We start from the raw sequence: 20100 nt of genomic DNA, 5'->3' as shown, positions 1-20100 counted from the left end.
GCCCTACTTTATAACATTTTGAAAGAAAAAGAAAATCCGAACAGTGCTCTCTTCCTTTGTTTATTCAAGTTTGTTAATTTAAGCTAACCTTTGAAGTTAAACTGTATATGTTTATAGACTTTTTGGGAAAGGTTTTACACAAAAGCCGCACACCAAATGTGAAAAGCAGCATATGAACCCCACCCCTCTCCGTGTTGAAATCAATGATTGGTAAGATTCTGCCTCTCGTCGTTCTTCTTCCCATATAGGAGTGGTTATACCAAGTGTCTATCTTCTATCTCCGCCCACCTTTTTGCACGCTCCGGTGTCTTGTTTTGGAGTTTTATTTATGGTCAGCGCACTCCCGATGCCCGAGCTATCGTTTGCTTCACACTGACATCATAGCGGATTACAATGTCAAATATTTTGGAAGCAGCACTAGCCTCTGGTTTTACACCCCGTGAGAGAGATTCGTCGTTTATATTCCAGTCATTTGAAATATAAAGTTGCAATATTTTTCGCATGAAACATTTTTGGGGGATGGAATGATGCATTCAAGTTAAGGTATGGAGTTATGAAAGCAACCCAAGTTGATATGCGCATATCTGTAATAGGGGAATTCAATCGAAATATCATCGCATTCCCCATAGCTATATTACATAATTTAGAATAGGTGAAAAGTGTGCTTATGTATGGCCTACGTTTTTCTGCAGCACCACAACTTGAAACGGCATTGGTTGCATTTAACTTACGGGTTTTCTAGAGAGAGTGTTTATGATCTATTTCACTTGCTTTGGCAATGTAAACATAGGTTTCTCATGCCAATAAAGCCCCTTGAATTGAATTGAGTGACAGCGAAGTCACAATGTTGATTGTATGCATGATCGTTTAGGCTACTACAGCATATTATGGAACTGCATTGTGAAAAATCCGTCGGCTCATGCTAATGGGAAAAAAGTTGTCGCGCTACGAAAAGCTCCCTCCCGCATTACGTAATAACAGACCAGCTGTGTAGAGATGCTCGTGTGAGAGGTGAAATACCCCTCTGATGACGATAAACATTTCAATCCCTCTCAACTAGCAGCAGCATGCGAGCTTGTGGTGAAATGTATCTCCTCGGATATACAAAAGCTGTCAAGAGCATTTTCCAATGGAACTTTCCACCCACTGCTCCATTCCTCTGACTGTTTATCCAAACTCTAGAAGGTTGTGTTGCTGTAATACTGTAGAGTGAATTACCTATTGGGTATTATTTATAACGTTGAACATAATATATATTATACATTATAAACCCGTTGGCCCTGAATGCTGATTCACTAAAAGTGTGGTATATCAGACCATATACCACGGGTATGACAAAAATCATATTTTTTTACTGTTCTAATTACATTGATAATCAGTTTATAATATCAATAAGGCACCTCAGGGGGTTGTGGTATAATGGCCATATACCACACCTCCTCAGGCCTTATTGCTTAATTATAACACCTCCATTGTAATCATACTGTAATTGACCTACTTACTGTAATAATGTTTGTCCATGATGAGGCTTCTTTAGTTTGAAAAATAAAGTATGCCTACCACATACCCAACAATTTGCAGGTGCAGCCAGGGGTTAAAAAGTATAGTCATTGGATACTACTATAATATTAATAGGTTTCCCTAATGTAAAGAGCTTTGTGATTACTGTCTGTAAATGAAAAGCTCCCTACAAATAAAATGTACAATTGTTATTATTTAATATATATTTTCATCCTGTCTTTTAAACTATGCCGCCATCCTATTGATGGGTATATATAGATATGCTGAATAACCCTGAGCCTAGGCTGCATTAAGCAGGACACAACGTTGGCCAATGTTCAGATAGACATGTGTTATGTAGAACAAACATGCCTCTCTGACGTATAGAACAAGGAATCACATCCGCACTATTCACGCCGTTTCTGTCTGAAAGGTCCCACAATGTTTGCATACTGAACCCGAGCCTGACCCCTGTCTCCCCTGTCTACAGGTCTATGTAACAGAGAGTGGGTCAGGTCAGGGATGCTGCAGCATCGGAGGGAATCTGACTCTCATGGCCTGTTTTCATCTGGAGAGACCTCCGACAATGACTGTGAGGTAACATAATGTGTGTGTGTGTGTGTCTTTGTCTGTTTGAGCAGTATAACCCACACTGACTCAACCCTAATCATGTGAGTGCATGAGGGCACGAGATAGGACATTTACCATCCTGTGTGTGGGTTAGTGTACGCATGTGTCTCAGTGTGTGTGAGACATTGGTAATTAGGGCCCCACTGTTAGGTTTGTACTCTACACAGCATGAAGTATACTTTGTAACCTCTGCTGCTGTCCAATTAGTGATGGACGGATGGCTCCAGATAAATCATTACTACTTTCTGCTCTCTCGCTCTCTCTCTCTCATTCTCTCTTTCTCTCATTCTCTCTATCTTTCGCTCTCTCTCATTCTATCTTTCTCTCATTCTATCTTTCACTCTCTCTCATTCTATCTTTCTCTCATTCGCTCTCTCTCATTCGCTCTCTCTTTCTCTCTCATTCGCTCTCTCTCTCTCTCTCTCTCACTCACTCTCTCACTCTCTCTCTCTCTCTCTCTCATTCACTCCCTCTCTGTCTCTCTCTCTCTCTCTCTCTCTCTCCGTTCCTCATTTATCATGCTTATCTCTCCATTTCTTGCTCTGTCACACACACTATCTCTCTCTCATGCTGTTTCTCTCTCTCTTACTGTTTCTCTCTCTCTATATCTCTCACTTACTGTTTCTCTCTCTGCAGATGGGGGCAAGTTGTGGAGAAGTTGGCGTAGTGTGTTTGTGTGAGCCTGGACCCTGCACATTATACTCTGAAGCACATACACAGACGCCGGTGAGAAGTGGTGTTCTATAATATCATTTTTTACATCCAAGGGAAGATACAGAAGCATCAATTAACCTGGACAATATTTAAGCAGGATTCAATCCAAAACTGCACTATTACAGTGGGTTTTGACTCTTCATTACAATGCTTCACTCCAACGCTTCGCATGAAATTTGCATACAGTGGAGCAGAGCTCAACTTTTCTACCAATCCGCTAGCAGGGCTCTCTCCGCTCACCTTCCCACAATCCCCAACACATTTCTCTGCGTGTGCCCTCGTTGAAAATGAATGGGGGCGGAACTTCTCCTGTTGAATTCGTTGTTAGCGAAAACCATACGCTATAGTGCGCTTGACATTTAAGTGTAATAGTCAGTTGAGCCGACTTCTGCACCGTTTACTGCAACGTGGGAACATTGCCTTTAAAATCTGCATTGTTGACAATGCGCAATCGGATTGAGTCCCGGCTTTAGTTTGTTATGCCTCGTTGAAATGCATATTTATCTCTCCCTATGCATTTCATCTACACACGTATCATGCTGTACACCACTCACGACTCTGTCTCTCTCTCTCTCTCTCTCAGGACACACTGAAATGTGAACACTGTGGGAAAAACAGGGTAGTGATAACCAGGTACTCAGAGGGATATGGCACAGAGGTAGGGTGTGTGTGTGTGTGTGTGTGTGTGTGTGTGTGTGTGTGTGTGTGTGTGTGTGTGTGTGTGTGTTCGTTCAATGACACAGATATTGATGTTACAAAACATCAGTACGGTTTCCACTCAGTATGGTTTATTGAAAATCCCGGCACTGCATATAATGTTGAATGATGATGCACACAAACATACTGAAGTATTACCTTTGTCTAAAATGTAGGTGGCTGAAACCAATGAGTGATTGTACTGCACATGTGTACGTGTGTCTAATTCATGTGACTCATACTGTGCAGGAAGAGTGTGCCCTGTCTGATCCTCAGGGTGACAGCGATGCAGACGCTGACATCGAGGACACAGATTGCAGGTTCGACACCCACCCACACACAAGCACACACACACTGCTTACTCACCAATCGGTCACTCATAAACAGTACGTATTGTCTTTTCATTTTGTTGCTGTTTCGATTGGTCCAGACTACAGGAGCCAGGTTCTCTCCAGCGAATCAGTTCACGGAGACGGAAGCGACCACGAATAGCACGGCAGGACACCACGGAGAGTGAGGACGATGGGGGGAGGAGTCACAGGAGTCACCGCTGGAACCTCAGACTGAGTCCACACCGGGCTCACAACAGAACCTTACTAGAGGTACCTCAACCACACAGAACCACATCACAAACCTAATACACAACCACAGTTAAACCTCATCGCAACCACATACAGTGAGGGAAAAAAGTATTTGATCCCCTGCTGATTTTGTACGTTTGCCCACTGACAAAGAAATGATCAGTCTATAATTTTAATGGTAGGTTTATTTGAACAGTGAGAGACAGAATAACAACAAAAAAATCCAGAAAAACGCATGTCAAAAATGTTATAAAATGATTTGCATTTTAATGAGGGAAATAAGTATTTGACCCCTCTGCAAAACATGACTTAGTACTTGGGGGCAAAACCCTTGTTGGCAATCACAGAGGTCAGATGTTTCTTGTAGTTGGCCAACAGGTTTCCACACATCTCAGGAGGGATTTTGTCCCACTCCTCTTTGCAGATCTTCTCCAAGTCATTAAGGTTTCGAAGCTGACGTTTGGCAACTCGAACCTTCAGCTCCTTCCACAGATTTTCTATGGTATTAAGGTCTGGAGACTGGCTAGGCCACTCCAGGACCTTAATGTGCTTCTTCTTGAGCCACTCCTTTGTTGCCTTGGCCGTGTGTTTTGGGTCATTGTCATGCTGGAATACCCATCCACGACCCATTTTCAATGCCCTGGCTGAGGGAAGGAGGTTCTCACCCAAGATTTGACGGTACATGGCCCCGTCCATCGTCCCTTTGATGCGGTGAAGTTGTCCTGTCCCCTTAGCAGAAAAACACCCCCAAAGCATAATGTTTCCACCTCCATGTTTGACGGTGATCTTGGGGTCATAGGCAGCATTCCTCCTCCAAACACGGCGAGTTGAGTTGATGCCAAAGAGCTCCATTTTGGTCTCATCTGACCACAACACTTTCACCCAGTTGTCCTCTGAATCATTCAGATGTTCATTGGCGAACTTCAGACAGGCGCTGCAGGATTTCAGTCCTTCATGGCGTACATTTTACATTTTAGTCATTTAGCAGACACTCTTATCCAGAGCGACTTACAGTAGTGAATGCATACATTTCATAAATGTTTTTCCCATACTGGTCCCCCATGGGAATCAAACCCACAACCCTGGCGTTGCAAACACCATGCTCTACCAACTGAGCCACACGGGATCAGGCGTAGTGTGTTACCAATTGTATTCTTGGTGACTATGGTCCCAGCTGCCTTGAGATCATTGACAAGATCCTCCTGTGTAGTTCTGGGCTGATTCCTCACCGTTCTCATGATCATTGCAACTCCACGAGGTGAGATCTTGCAGTGAGCCGCAGGCCGAGGGAGATTGACAGTTCTTTTGTGTTTCTTCCATTTGCGAATAATCACACCAACTGTTGTCACCTTCTCACCAAACTGCTTGGCGATGGTCTTGTAGCCCATTCCAGCCTTGTGTAGGTCTACAATCTTGTCCCTGACATCCTTGGAGAGCTCTTTCGTCTTGGCCATAGTGGAGAGTTTGGAATCTGATTGATTGATTGCTTCTGTAGACAGGTGTCTTTTATACAGGTAACAAACTGAGATTAGGAGCACTCCCTGTAAGAGTGTGCTCCTAATCTCAGCTCGTTACCTGTATAAAAGACACCTGGGAGCCAGAAATCTTTCTGATTGAGAGGGGGTCAAATACTTATTTCCCTCATTAAAATGCAAATCAATTTATAACATTTTTGACATGCGTTTTTCTGGATTTTTTTGTTGTTCAAATAAACCTACCATTAAAATTATAGACTGATCATTTCTTTGTCAGTGGGCAAATGTACAAAATCAGCAGGGGATCAAATACTTTTTTCCCTCACTGAAATGAAACCACCATGTAATGAAAGCCTCTCTCTCTCTCTCTCTCTCTCTCTCTCTCTCTCTCTCTCTCTCTCTCTCTCTCAGGAGAGTGTATCACAGGTCAGACCGTTAGTGATCTGTCGACCCAGTGTCAGCGGAGACAGTCAGGGTCCTCCAGTCGAAGGGCCCAGAACTGGCCCAAAATGGCTCTGGTTCCTGTGGCCCTCGTCTCTCTCTCTGCCTGTCATTCTCCTCCTCTCCATCCCTCTCTCTCTCTCCTTAGTCATCGTCATCATATCTTTCCTGATGCCTCGGGCCAGTACTTGACCTCACTTCTCTGTTTTATTTAATTCATTGTAATATTTTTCCTTGAGTAATATAATTATGCTTTAATCACCTCGCGTCACCGCATCATGTTGTTAATTCATGTGTGTATACTGTAAACAAATCATATTAGACCATAAGCCATAGCAGCATCAGACCATAAGCCATAACAGCATCAGACCATAAGCCATAGCAGCATCAGACCATAAACCATAGCAGCATCAGACCATAAGCCATAGCAGCATCAGACCATAAACCATAGCAGCATCAGACCATAAGCCATAGCAGCATCAGACCATAAACCATAGCAGCATCAGACCATAAGCCATAGCAGCATCAGACCATAAGCCATAGCAGCATCAGACCATAAGCCATAGCAGCATCAGACCATAAGCCATAGCAGCATCAGACCATAAGCCATAACAGCATCAGACCATAAGCCATAGCAGCATCAGACCATAAGCCATAGCAGCATCAGACCATAAGCCATAGCAGTATCAGACCATAAGCCATAACAGCATCAGACCATAAGCCATAGCAGCATCAGACCATAAGCCATAACAGCATCAGACCATAAACCATAGCAGCATCAGACCATAAACCATAGCAGCATCAGATCATAAGCCATAGCAGCATCAGACCATAAGCCATAACAGCATCAGGCCATAAGCCATAACAGCATCAGACCATAAACCATAGCAGCATCAGACCATAAACCATAACAACATCAGACCATAAGCCATAACAGCATCAGACCATAAACCACAGCAGCATCAGGCCATAAACCATAACAACATCAGACCATAAGCCATAGCAGCATCATCACCCTTTTCCACAACACTATTTCTGAACAGGCAGCTTGTGCTCTTCATATCTCTCTTTCTGTCTCTGTCTCTGTCTGTCTCTCTCTCTCTCTCTCTCTCTCTCTCTCTCTCTCTCTCCCACTCATTTGCAAAAATAGACCTCTTGGCTTGCTGCTTATGCTGAAGATGGTGTGATATGTGGGTGGCAAAGGGTTTTAGGGTTACACGTGTTTTGTAGGCTCAATAGAAATACATGTAAATTACCGACCTATGCAATCTACTGTTCCTGCTGTCTCTCTCTCTCTCTCTCTCTCTCTCTCTCTTTCTCAATCTCCCTACCCCCTTCCTCTCTGTCTCTCTCTAGATTCCCTTACCCCCTTCCTCTCTGTCTTTCTCTGTCTCTTCTGCCCTCCTCTCTGTCTCTCTCTGTCTGACTGTCTCTCTCTCAATCTCCCTATCCCCTCCTGTCTGTCTGTCCGTCCGTCCATCCGTCCGTCTGTCTGTCTGTCTGTCTCGTAACTGAATCCATGCTCTGTCCTTGGCACATGAGTGAGTGACCCCCCCCCCCCCCCAACTCTCTCACCCTCTTGTCTCTGAGGTATTTAGCCTGTGAATCCAGGGACCCATAGATCTAAATTACAATTTGGCCTAATTCAATGGAAGCAGGATTGCACAGACAGCCTGCTCTGTGCAATGGCTACATCTGAAATGGCACCCTATTTGCTATATGTAGGGAATAGGGTGCTATGTCATTCACAGGAGGAAGTTCATAAACTAGACTGGTAACTAGGTAAGACAGATAATCCAGTACACGTAAACCTGTATTGTACTGTAAGTGTTTGGTTATGAGGGGACCACTGACTCCTGCTTGTAAACCAGGTTATTACAAGTTTTATGTTTATTGTATGAAGGATGTGTTCACCTCCGGCTTATGAAGTATGTCTGAAATCCACTGATGTGATCCACTGTATCTGGGTCAGAGGAGGCTGGTGGGAGGAGCTATAGGAGGACGTGCTCATTGTAATGGCTGGAGTGGAATAAACCACGTTTGACTCCGTTCCATTGATTCCATTCCAGCCATTAGAATGAGCCCGTCCTCCTACAGCTCCCCACTAGCCTCCAGTGATCTGGGTGTTAGTTAATTTACATTTATAACCCAAAGTATCACAATGTATGTTAATCTTTATGCTTCATTGGGGCCACAGTAATCAAATAAAGCTATATTGTATTTTGACAATGTTTATTTTTTTATTAATTTTATATTTACGTATATTGTGAAATATACTTTATGGGTAAAACTGGAACATGGATGTTGATTATTGGGCGATTTGAATTGCAAATGTAAATCTCATTTAAAGATGTATTTATTCAAATGCTTATGACCACTCTTATGTCCCAAGTGCAGAAGTGTTAGTCATCAACATGGAAAGACTGCTTCTCTACATTTCTCTCCTCATTTCTTCAGAAGAGCTGGAGATGATGGAGTGAGCGAGGGAGAGAGAAAGACACAAAGGTGAGGAGTAGGAGGAGGAGAATAGGAAGAAAAATGAGGGCACCACTCACGACTATGAAACAGTGAGAAGACAGAATGGCATTCTGTGTTAAATATGTGAGTGGCAGCTTTCTCTCTCTCTCTCTCTCTCTCTCTCTCTCTCTCTCTCTCTCTCTCTCTCGCTCTCTCACTCACACACACACACACACACACACAAAAGGGCCTGGGGTGGGTGAGTCCCATAAGGAGGTTAGTTACTTAGCACCTTACTCCCTCCCTCTTCCTCTTCCTTTAGGCTAGTCTCCATGGCAACCATCTGATTCATGCAGACTGAAAGACAGACTTTTTCATAGCTGGATTGAAGCTTGCCAGATCAGAGCCGCCTACGGGCGAGTGTGTGAATAAAACAACATGCACGTCTGCTATTTTATCAGCTCATAAAACATGTTAATTACAAGTAGTTCATACATTTTATTTTAGCTAACTTTAGTAGTTGTTAGTGCTACCAAAACTTTGAAGGTTAGGTTTAAAATCAGCTATTCTGACTTTGTGGCTGTGACAGCTAGTGACCACTCTGCAGAGCTGCCTCCACTACATGAGTCATCTCAGTAAATGCCAACCTAAGTGTGTGTGTGTTTGCGCTCTCTGTGTGTATACGTGTGTTTGCGCTCTGTACTGTATATGTGTGTGATCCTTCTGACTCTTAAAGAATGTTCTCCCTTTCTCTTGCTCCAGAATGCATAATGGAGAAGAGGTGCCAAGGCTTTGGGATGTCTTGAAATGAGAGAGGCCTTGGATTGAAGCAGCTCAAACAGGCTCCAAGTCAGGCACCAAGATGCCCCAAACAGTCCCCTTTTACAGTTTATGGACGCAATTAATAGATGCATGGAGACTTTCTTTGCAACTTGTGTGCCGTTACAGATGTGGGATCATAATTTGAGACAGTTTGCTACAGCAGGAAATTGTTTTGAAATGTTAGTCGAAAGAGAGATCAGGGTCCAGAGTAACACGGAGGTCCTTCACAGTTATTTTTTTGACAACTGTACCATCATTGAGATCAATTGTCAGATCAAACAGCAGATCTATTTGTTTTTTGGGACCTAGAACTAGCATCTCTGTTTTGTCTGAGTTTAAAAGTAAAACATTTGCGGCAATCCACTTCCTTATTTCTGAAAAACAGGCTTCCAGGGTAGGCAATTTTGGGGATTCACCACGTTTCATCGAAATGTACAGCTGTGTGTCTTCTGCACAGCAGTGAAAATTGACATTGTGTTTCCGAATGACATCACCAAGAGGTATCATATAGAGCCCCACAGTGGAAATAAAAGTCACCTTGTTCTATAGAGATTTACACGATTATCAAAACATCACGCTAGGGTAAGCCTACACGAAACAGCCCTTATTTTAAGTGTTTCTAAAAATCCCCTATGGGAAACATTATCTGTGGAAAACGATTGGAACTATTTCCCTGTTTGACCGCTCGGTTTTATGCAGATGTTGACATGGACAAACAGACAGAGATATCCATCAGTCTGGGTCCTGAAGTGGGGTGTGTGGGGCTGGCAGAGGTGCTGGAGTTTGCCTACACTGGGGCCTTAGGAGCTCTGAACAGACACACACTGGCCCAGATACAGACTGCAGCTACAATACTAGGGGCCCCCAGAGTTCTAGAACTCTGCAGTGAAGAGGAGGAGAAGATGAAGAAGGGAGTAGAGAAGAGGGCAGAAGAGAAGATCTCTGCTGAAGAACAGATGAAGGTCAGTCTTCAGTCCATCAGAGAGCTGTGGGCAGAGAGAGAGGGCTATGATGTGGAGCTGGAGGTTGGTGGGACAAATCAAATCAAATGTTATTTGTCACGTGCCGAATAAAACAAGTGTAGACCTTACCGTGAAATGCTTACTTACAAGCCCTTAACCAACAATGCAGTTAAAAATAGGAGTTAAGAAAATATTTACAAACTAAACTATAAAATGTAACACAAAATAACAATAACGAGGCTATATACAGGGGGTACCGGTACCGAGTCAATCTGCGGGGTTAGATGTTAGTCGAGGTAATTGAGGTAATATGTACCCGTAGATAGGGGTAAAGTGACTATTCATAGAAAATAAACAGCGAGTAGCAGCTGCGTAAAAAAAGGGGGTCAATGCAAATAGTCTCGGTAGCCATTTGATTAATTGTTCAGCAGTCTTATGGCTTGGGGGTAGAAGCTGTTAAGGAGCCTTTTGGACCTAGACTTGGCGGTCCAGTACTGCTTTCCGTGCGGTAGCAGAGAGAACAGTCTATGACTTGGGTGGTTGGAGACTTTGACCATTTTTAGGGCCTTCCTCTGACACCGCCTGGTATAGAGGTCCTGGATGGCAGTAAGCTTGGCCCCAGTGATATACTGGGCCGTACGCATTACCCTCTGTAGTGCCTTGTGGTCAGATGCCAACCAGTTGCCATACCATGCAGTGATGCAACCAATGAGGATGCTGTCGATAGTGCTGCTGTAGAACTTTTGAGGATCTGGGGATCCATGCCAAATCTTTTCAGTCTCCCGAGGGGAAATAGGCATTGTCGTGCCCTCTTCACGACTGTCTTGGTGTGTTTGGACCATGATAGTTTGTTGGTGATATGGACATCAAGGAACTTGAAGCTCTCAAACCCTCTCCACTACACAGTCATGGGTAAAGGAGTACAGGAGGGGAGGAAGCACGCACACCTGAGGGGCCCACGTGTTGAGGATAAGCGTGGCAGATGTGTTGTTGCCTTACCACCCGGGGGTGGCCCGTCAGGAAGTCCAGGATCCAGTTGCAGAGGGAGGTTTTTAGTCCCAGGGTCCTTAGCTTCGTGATGAGCTTTGAGGGCACTATGGTGTTGATGCTGAGCTCTAGTCAATGAACATGTTAATATTGTTTCAACACTTAATGTAGCATGTGCCACACTTTAAATACTATATTCACAAGGACACCAGTTAAACAACTTAAACATATTTATTTCTCTCCATGTGCAGGCTACAAGTGAATTACTATAAAAAAAGGGAAGGTCATTACACTTCAACCCAGTGTTCTGCAAAAGGTTAAAGGTATAAGGTCAAACATATTTTGAATGACAACTTTCAAAAGAAAAATATATAGGAAAAACTGGAAATAATCTCTGCACGCTTCCAGTCAGTTACAAATTATTTTTAACAGTAGCTAAGCTTTCGGTCAGTAGACCATATCTCAACTAACAGAAGTCAAACAAGTCCATCTACACAGACACCCAGAGATAAGGTGGTAAGGCACAACACATCGCCATGCCTATCCTCAACACAGGGGCCCCTCAGGGATGCATGCTTAGTCCCCTCCTGTACTCCTTTACCCATGACTGCGTAGTGGAGCGGGTTCGAGAGCTTCAAGTTCCTTGATGTCCCCATCACCAACAAACTATCATGGTCCAAACACACCAAGACAGTCGTGAAGAGGGCACGACAACGCCTATTCCCCCTCAGGAGACTGAAAAGATTTGGCATGGATCCCCAGATCCTCAAAAGTTCTACAGCTGCACTATCGAGAGCATCCTGATTGGTTGCGTCACTGCCTGGTATGGCAACTGGTTGGCATCCGACCGCAAGGCACTACAGAGGCTATGAAAAGCCAACTGACATTTACTCCTGAGGTGCTGACCTGTTGCACCCTCTACAACCACTGTGATTATTATTATCATTTGACCCTGCTGGTCATCTATGAACGTTTGAACATCTTGGCCATGTTCTGTTATAATCTCAACCCGGCACAGCCAGAAGAGGACTGGCCACCCCTCAGAGCATGCTTCCTCTCTAGGTTTCTTCCTAAGTTCCTGCCTTGCTAGGGAGTTTTTCCTAGCCACCGTGCTTCTACATCTGCATTGCTTGCTGTTTGGGGTATTAGGCTGGGTTTCTGTACAGCACTTTGTGACATCGGCTGATGTTAAAAGGGCTTTATAAATACAATTTGATTGATTGATTGATGGATTGATTGATTGATTGATTGATTGATAATTACAGACACCTGGTTGGGTAATCTGAAGTACCTGAAAAGGCCAGTAGATGTCATACTATCATATAGGAAGACAAATTCTACTGTGAATAGTACAATACATACAACAAAAGCCATGTAAAAAGTGTGTTATTTTTTAAAATTTATTCACCTTTATTTAACCAGGTAGGCGAGTTGAGAACAAGTTCTCATTTACAACTGCGATCTGGCCAAGATAAAGCAAGATAAAGTATAAGGAACCCATGCTCAAAAGGAGAGCATTACAGCTGAGAAGTGGGAAAGAAAGAAAACACACATAGAAAACTATAAACATACAGAACCAGGAGATGTCTAGAAAACAACTAGATAAAGGTTAAAGGGGAACTGCAACAGCTGATTTGGCCTTGTTTTTTGGCTTGCACCTCAAGAAATGCTGGCGGCCATGACAGGTGCCAAACTTGTGTTGGCTTGGGGGTGTGGTTTGATGTGGGTGTAACCTGTTGGGGAAGTATCGGGCCAATGGGGACATCATGAATACAGGACACACTTAAACGAAGAAAAAAAAAATTATAGCAAAAAAAATTGTTTAGGTGGAAAAAGCTATAAAAAATACATATATATCGAGTGGCAGTGAGTTTATTCTAACTTTGGTAACAACATCTGTCCTACTTTTTTCACAGCAAGATGGATCCTGTCATGTAATGGTGGTAGCTGAACACATCGCATGTGACGTAGACACACTGAAGATACCTGTAACAGAGGAAGAGGACATGTTGACAGAAAACACAATGAAATGTTTTCACATAGCAACTACATGCTAATGATGAAGTCTTCTTCCAACACAGTCTTACACACACACACACACACACACACAAATAAATTATTCACACAGTACCTGTTTGATTGTTGGAAGCAAAGCCACTGCTTGACAAAACGCTTTTGAAAACTAGGGCCCTGTTGACAGAGTATTATATACAGTATTTATACTTCCAGAACATTGAGGATCGACCATATAAAAGTTATGTGAATTTAACTTGGTAATAAATGTGAAGAGAGAAGACAGTTACAGATAATTACCTGCAGGAATGCCGTAAACTTCCACCTCACACAGAGTGAGATATTCCTTCCTGTCAGGGATGACCACAATAACATAGCGACCCTGCATCTCATTACACTGGAAGATGTGGCGCTCTCCTGCTGGGATGTGGGAGATGACAACACATCTGAAAGAGAGAGACAGAGTGAGAGAGAGAGAGCAAGAGACAAGAGGGAGAGAAAAGGAGCGAGAGAGAGTAGGGGGAGAGAAAAATATAATAATATTGAATAAGGACACTACAATTCACAAAAGAGAAAACCATCCGTCTGTTCAATATATAGCCACAGAATATCTACAGAAGCATGGATGATGACCATTGGATCCAAATGTCTTCAAGACATGACAAAGGAGACTGAAAAGGAGACTGAAAAGGAGACTGAAAAGATTTGGCATGGGTCCCCAGATCCTCAAAAAGTTGTACAGTTGCACCATCGAGAGCATCCTGACAAGTTGCATCACTGCCTGGGATTGTAAATGCTTGGCATCTGACCATAAGGCTCTACATGAACTATGCAGCAATAGTCATGTGTTGGGGGGCTAGGGTAATTTTGTTATATCTGGAGTATTTTTCCTGTCTTGTCCTGTGTGAATTTAAGTATTTTCTCTCTCTCTCTCTCTCTCTCTCTTTCTCTCTTCACTCGGAGGACCTCAGCCCTAGGACCATGCCTCAACACTATCTGGTCTGATGACCAGATAACAGCATCTACCCTCAAGCCATAAGACTGCTGAACAATTAATCAAATGGCCACTGGATTATTTACATTGACACTCCCCCCCTCCATTTTTTTTTTTTTACACTGCTGCTACTTGCTGTTTATAATCTATGTATAGTCACTTCACTCCTACCTACATGTACAAATGACCTCAACTAACCTGTACCCCCACAGATTGACTCGGTACCGGTACCCCCTGTATATAGCCTCGTTATTGTTATTCTATTGTGTTACTTTTTATTATTTTTTACTTTACTTTTTTTGTTAATATTTTCTTAACTCTTTCTTGAACTGCACTGTTGGTTAAGGGCTTGTAATTAATCATTTCACGGTAAGGTCTACACATGTTGTATTCGGCGCATGTGACAAATAAAGTTTGATTTGATAAAAATCTACAAATGTCTATGCATCACCTGGGGTTGTTGGTGCCGTTGTTCTCCAGTGAGTTACCGATGCGGATCTCAGCACCATCAAGTCTCTCAGGAACAACATCTCCTCTGTTGGTGATGGTGACAGCTGTCACTCTGTACACATCCAGCAGGTCCACTCTCCACCAGGGGTTGGTCTCCTGTGCAGTGTGGGTGCAGGATCTTTTGTGATAGTTTGATTCTCTGTTCCCATCAATGGCATTGTGAGCCTGGCCATCCCCATACAGTGATGACTGGGTGGCCACTCCTTTCAACGCTACATTTACTACAGGGACAGAGACAAGATTGTTTTAATACAGATATGACCAGTTATTGTCAATAATCTTACAGTGTAGGCATTTTACATATTTAAAATATGGGGGGATAGTAGTGGTAGGAGTCGTTGAGGGGAGAGGGGTGGATGTTGCAGAGAGGGGAGAGAAGATGGGGGATAGTAGTGGATGGAGGAGGAGTGGAGGGGAGAGGGGTGGATGTTGCAGAGAGGGGAGAGAAGATGGGGGATAGTAGTGGATGGAGGAGGAGTGGAGGGGAGAGGGGTGGATGTTGCAGAGAGGGGAGAGAAGATGGGGGATAGTTTGGTGGGAGGAGGAGTGGAGGGGAGAGGGGTGGATGTTGCAGAGAGGGGAGAGAAGATGGGGGATAGTAGTGGATGGAGGAGGAGTGGAGGGGAGAGGGGTGGATGGGTCTGAAATTGAGATGAAGAGTTCACAGTGATTATTATAATATATATATAAGAAGTAAATACAACATTAAAAGTGTGACTGCAGAAGCAAGTCTAGCTAATAAGAATATGACGGAAATCTAGAGTTAAATTGCAATCAGCAAGTACACTAATTATAGTTCTATAACATTTATGTTCTGGTATGTAAAAGTAATGTAAAACTTACTTGATGATAAAATTGAACAGAGAAGACAGTTACAGATGATTACCTGCAGGAGTGCCATATACTTCCAATTCACACAGAGTGAGATATTCCTTCCTGTCAGGGATGACCACAACAATGTAGCGACCCTCCATCTTATTACACTGGAAGGAGTGAGTCTCTCCTGCTGGGATGTGGGAGATGACAACACATCTGAGAGAGAGAGCGAGAGTGAGAGAGCGAGAGAGAGAGAGAGAGAGAGAGAGAGAATGAGTGTGAATTAGGACTCTCTAAAATGTACCATCAGTCTGTTGACTACATAACCACAGAATGCCTACAGAAGCATGGATGAAGACCAATGTATCCAAACACCTTCAAGACAGGACATAACAATGTACAGATGTCTGCAGTATGTGTCACCTGGGGTTGTTGGTGCCGTTGTTCTCCAGTGAGTTACCAATGCGGATCTCAGCACCATCAAGTCTCTCAGGAACAACATTTCCTCTGTTGGTGATGGTGACAGCTGTCACTCTGTACACATCCAGCAGGTCCACTCTCCACCAGGGGTTGGTCTCCTGTGCAGTGTGGGTGCAGGATCCTAGCTGATAGTCTGATTCTCTGTTCCCATCAATGGCATTGTGAGCCTGGCCATCCCCATACAGTGATGACTGGGTGGCCACTCCTTTCAACGCTACATTTACTACAGGGACAGAGACCAGATTGTTTTGTATACAGATATGACCAGTTATTGTCAATAATCTTACAGTGTAGGCATTTTACATATTTAAAATATGGGGGTAGTAGTTTGTGGGAGGAGTATTGGAGGGGAGAGGGGTGGATGTTGGAGAAGAGGGGAGAGAAGATGGGGATAGTAGTGGTGAGGGGAGGAATATAGGGAAGAGGGGGGGATGGGTCTGAAAAAGATGTCAAGAGTTCAGTTATTCTTTATATCTCTACCCAGTACGCTAAACTGGTTGACAACACGTCTTGCCTCTTTTCTCTCTCTCTAGCTCCTGCAAATCAGCTGTCATCTCTGTCTTCAAGGCATCGAGTCTCTCCACATATACCCCCACCTCACACAGAGTGAGATATTCCTTCCTGTCAGGGATGACCACAACAACATAGCGACCCTCCATCTTATTACACTGGAAGGTGTGAGTCTCTCCTGCTGGGATGTGGGAGATGACAACACATCTGAGAGAGAGAGAGCGAGAGAGACAGAGAGGGAGAGAGTAGGGGGAGAGAAAAATATAATGAGATTGAATCAGGACACTCTACAATTTACCATAGAGAAAACCATCCGTCTGTTCAATATATAGCCACAGAATATCTACAGAAGCATGGATGATGACCATTGGATCCAAATGTCTTCAAGACATGACATAGGAGACTGAAAAGATATGGCATGGGTCCCCTGATCCTCAAAAAGTTCAACAGCTGCACCATCGAGAGCATCCTGACAGGTTGCATCACTGCCTGGTATTGTAAATGCTTGGCATCTGACCATGAGGTGCTACATGAACTATGCTGCAATAGTTTATGTGTTGGGGGGCTAGGGTCATTTTGTTATATCTGGATTATTTCTCCTGTCTTATCCAGTGTCCTGTATGAATTTAAGTGTGCTCTCTCTCTCTCTCTCTCTCTCTCTCTCTCTCTCGTTGGAGTGCATGCTGGGAGTGAGTCGTGAAGCAGGAGTGATTGTGAGAGCGACTGGAATTATCTTCACTCTATTGGGTTTTGGTGTGTATATATATATATATATGTTGATTAGTTTAGTTGTTTTAAGGGTATCTTGTCTAAATATCACTAAGCACGTACAGGGGTGGTGGGATCGTTGAGGTTGGTTTTCGCGAGGGCACAACCAGCGGGTGGGGCTGGTTGCAATGGCCACTCGCGGAAGTTTGGAGTTTGAAAAACTTAGTCGGCGACATGGAGTAACGATTCCTGCTGCGGCCGGGTGTTCAGTGGAAGAATGTAGCTTGGCAGTGGGTGCTACCATTGGGTATGATAGTATCAAATCAGCCTCAAGGATGAATAGCGCTGTAGTGATATTCTTAGATTCCATTGAAAGGTGAAGAAGATAGTTGAGAGTGGTGTTGTGTTGCGGGAGACACAGACACCGGTATTTCCGCTTATGAATCCGGCAAAGAAAGTTATACTTTCTAATGTGCCACCATCTATTAGAGATGAAGTGTTGGAGCGAGAGTTATCTTGTCATGGTCAAATTGTATCAACAATAAAGAAGGTTCTTTTTGGATGCAAATCTCCTTTGCTGAAACATGTCATGTCTCATAGGAGACAAGTGCATATGATTTTAAAAAAGGACACTGATGAACTGAATTTAGCATTCAGTTTTAAGATTGATGGATTTGATTATGTCTTCTACGCTTCTACTGAATCAATGAAATGCTTTGGGTGTGGAAGAGAGGGGCATTTGGTGCGTAATTGTCCCGAGAATGAGCACGCAGAGCCCGGTAGCAGCTCTACTGCTGGTGCAGCTAACGCACCACCGCGAAGGGATGAACATGCTAAGGGTGCAGGGGAAGGGAGAAGGTGGGCAGGTGTGGTAGGAAAAGTAGGAGAGGAAGGCAGTGTGGATACGGGGGCAATTGTGGTAGATCAGAACAAAGAGGGAGGGGAAACAGTCGGTGGGATTGGGACTGCCGTCGCTGAGGTGGTGCTGGAAAATGAAATGGGAGGTCAAGAGGAGATTGAAATAATGGAAAAGGAAGCAGCTGTTTTCAAAGTACCGAGGAGTAAGAGGAAGAATGTAAGGGGTGGTGAAGGGTCTAATTCCAAGAGGAAGGTAGAGATTGATAAATCACTTGAAGATAAACAGGTTGTAGAGATGGTGGAGTTTTCTTCTGGGGAGGATAGCGAGAGTGAGTCATCTGACGCGTCACAACAAAATAGTGAGATAAATGGGGAGGAAGGGAGGTATGGGATTGGGAAGGTACGTCAATTTCTGAAGTTGACAAAAGGGAAGAAATATATGCAGGATTATAAATGTAACAGATTTTTTCCCCTGAAAGTGAATTGTTTATTGAATCAGCAAAGTTTCTGATGTCAAAAATAACAGGGGGAGGTTTGACAAGCCCTGAAATTGCTAGACTCAAGAAAGTGGTCACGAGAATGTTAAGTGATGTAAATTCTAAAGAAAATGAAAGAGTTCAGTCGCAGCTTTAACTCTGTAAAGAGATGTGGTTTCTGGGTCTTCCTCTGTATTTTTTTCATCCATGAGCAATTTTAAGATTTCTTCTTTAAACGTAAATGGGGCAAGAGACGCTAAAAAAAGAGCCATAGTGTATGAGTTAATTAGGGGAAAGGGAAGTGACATAATTTTTCTACAAGAAACGCATAGTAATTTGGAAAATGAAGTTATGTGGAAACAGGAGTGGGTGGGGACAGTGGTGTATAGTCATAACAACTCAAAAAGTGGGGTTGTGGCCATCTTGTTCTCAAAAGGGTTTTTGCCTTTGTCATATGAGGTTGAAGAGGTAGTTGAGGGGAGGTTATTAAAAGTTAGAGTAAGGTATGAAAACATCACTATGTGTCTGATAAATGTATATGCCCCAGTGGTAGCAGTTGAGAGGGTATGCTTTTTAGAGACATTATCAAATACCATTGAGAAATGTAACAATGAAGATGATTTATTTATTACTGGGGATTTTAACTGCACAATCAGTGATTTAGATAGAAATCACAAAGAACCTCATTTAGCCTCAATGACTTTTTTAAAACGTCTCATTGTAACAAATGAACTGTGTGATATTTGGCGGAGTCAACATGGAGGCACAAGGCAGTATACCTGGGTGCATGTGAGAGAGAACACCATCTCTATGGCCAGGTTAGATAGATTTTATTGTTTTGAGCATCAATCTCAAGTCTGTAAATCAAGTGTGATAACCCCAGTGGGATTTTCTGATCATTGTTTAATAACAGAGGTGGTGTTCATTAACGATGTAAAACCTAAAAGCGCATACTGGCATTTTAACATAACTTTATTGAGTGATGCTCACTTCAGGAAATGCTTTAGTTTTTCTGGGAGAGGTGGAGGTCTCAAAAGGCCAGTTTTGTATCCCTTCAACAGTGGTGGGATATAGGGAAAATCCAGATTCAACAATTCTGTAAGCAATACACGAGGAATGTCACCAAGGATATCACCAGATCAATGAAAGCCCTAGAGACAGAAATAGTGGAACTCATGACGTTGGTTGAGACCACAGGAGATCGAGGCCACACTCAGGCCCTCAAGAGGAAAAAAGCTGCATTGGCAGACCTGCTGGGTATCAGAGCACATGGGGCATTGGTGAGAAGTAAGTTTCAGGGAATCTCTGAAATGGATGCCTCATCCAAATTTTTCTTTGGTTTAGAGAAAAAGAATGGACAAAGAAAAATTATTAATTGTCTCAAATCAGCTGTTGGACAAGAGCTCACTAGATCTAGTGAAATTAGAAAGAGGGCAGTAGAGTTCTATGCTGAGCTCTACAAGTGTGAGT

The 20100-nt window shown here is 43.3% G+C and overlaps 2 protein-coding genes across 3 annotated transcripts in view; one reads left to right on the top strand and one right to left on the bottom strand.

The window, feature by feature from the left end:
* The first annotated feature begins 317 nt into the window (after positions 1–317).
* Positions 318–6792, top strand: si:ch211-63p21.1 (uncharacterized). 2 transcript variants are annotated; one of them, XR_003878382.1, is made up of 7 exons: positions 318–543; positions 1991–2097; positions 2767–2856; positions 3428–3477; positions 3790–3860; positions 3971–4142; positions 6008–6792. XR_003878382.1 is itself a non-coding variant. In XM_029754274.1 (7 exons), the coding sequence occupies exons 2-7, from the start codon at positions 2023–2025 to the stop codon at positions 6227–6229; spliced, it is 705 nt and encodes a 234-aa protein (XP_029610134.1). In that variant the 5' UTR covers positions 325–543; positions 1991–2022; the 3' UTR covers positions 6230–6792. The 2 variants fall into 2 exon arrangements, 1 of the variants encoding a protein (XP_029610134.1); XM_029754274.1 differs by having other exon boundaries at positions 325–543; positions 3428–3502.
* Positions 6793–13170: 6378 nt separating this feature from the next.
* LOC115194974 (uncharacterized) overlaps positions 13171–20100 on the bottom strand; it is a 389153-nt gene continuing 382223 nt past the window's right edge. Inside the window, exons 20-26 of the mRNA XM_029754876.1 lie at positions 16593–16795; positions 16022–16301; positions 15669–15814; positions 14724–15003; positions 13579–13724; positions 13397–13455; positions 13171–13251 (exon numbers count right to left, since the gene is read on the bottom strand). Of these exons, the coding sequence (XP_029610736.1) occupies positions 13448–13455; positions 13579–13724; positions 14724–15003; positions 15669–15814; positions 16022–16301; positions 16593–16795 (1063 nt within the window). The 3' untranslated portion in view covers positions 13171–13251; positions 13397–13447. The remainder of the gene's footprint in view (positions 13252–13396; positions 13456–13578; positions 13725–14723; positions 15004–15668; positions 15815–16021; positions 16302–16592; positions 16796–20100) is intronic.

The sequence above is a fragment of the Salmo trutta genome, chromosome 5, assembly GCF_901001165.1.
Source record: "Salmo trutta chromosome 5, fSalTru1.1, whole genome shotgun sequence".
Lineage (NCBI taxonomy): Eukaryota > Metazoa > Chordata > Actinopteri > Salmoniformes > Salmonidae > Salmo > Salmo trutta.
The sequence above is the reverse complement of the archived record's forward strand: the minus strand, read 5'-3'. Positions and strand labels throughout refer to the sequence as shown.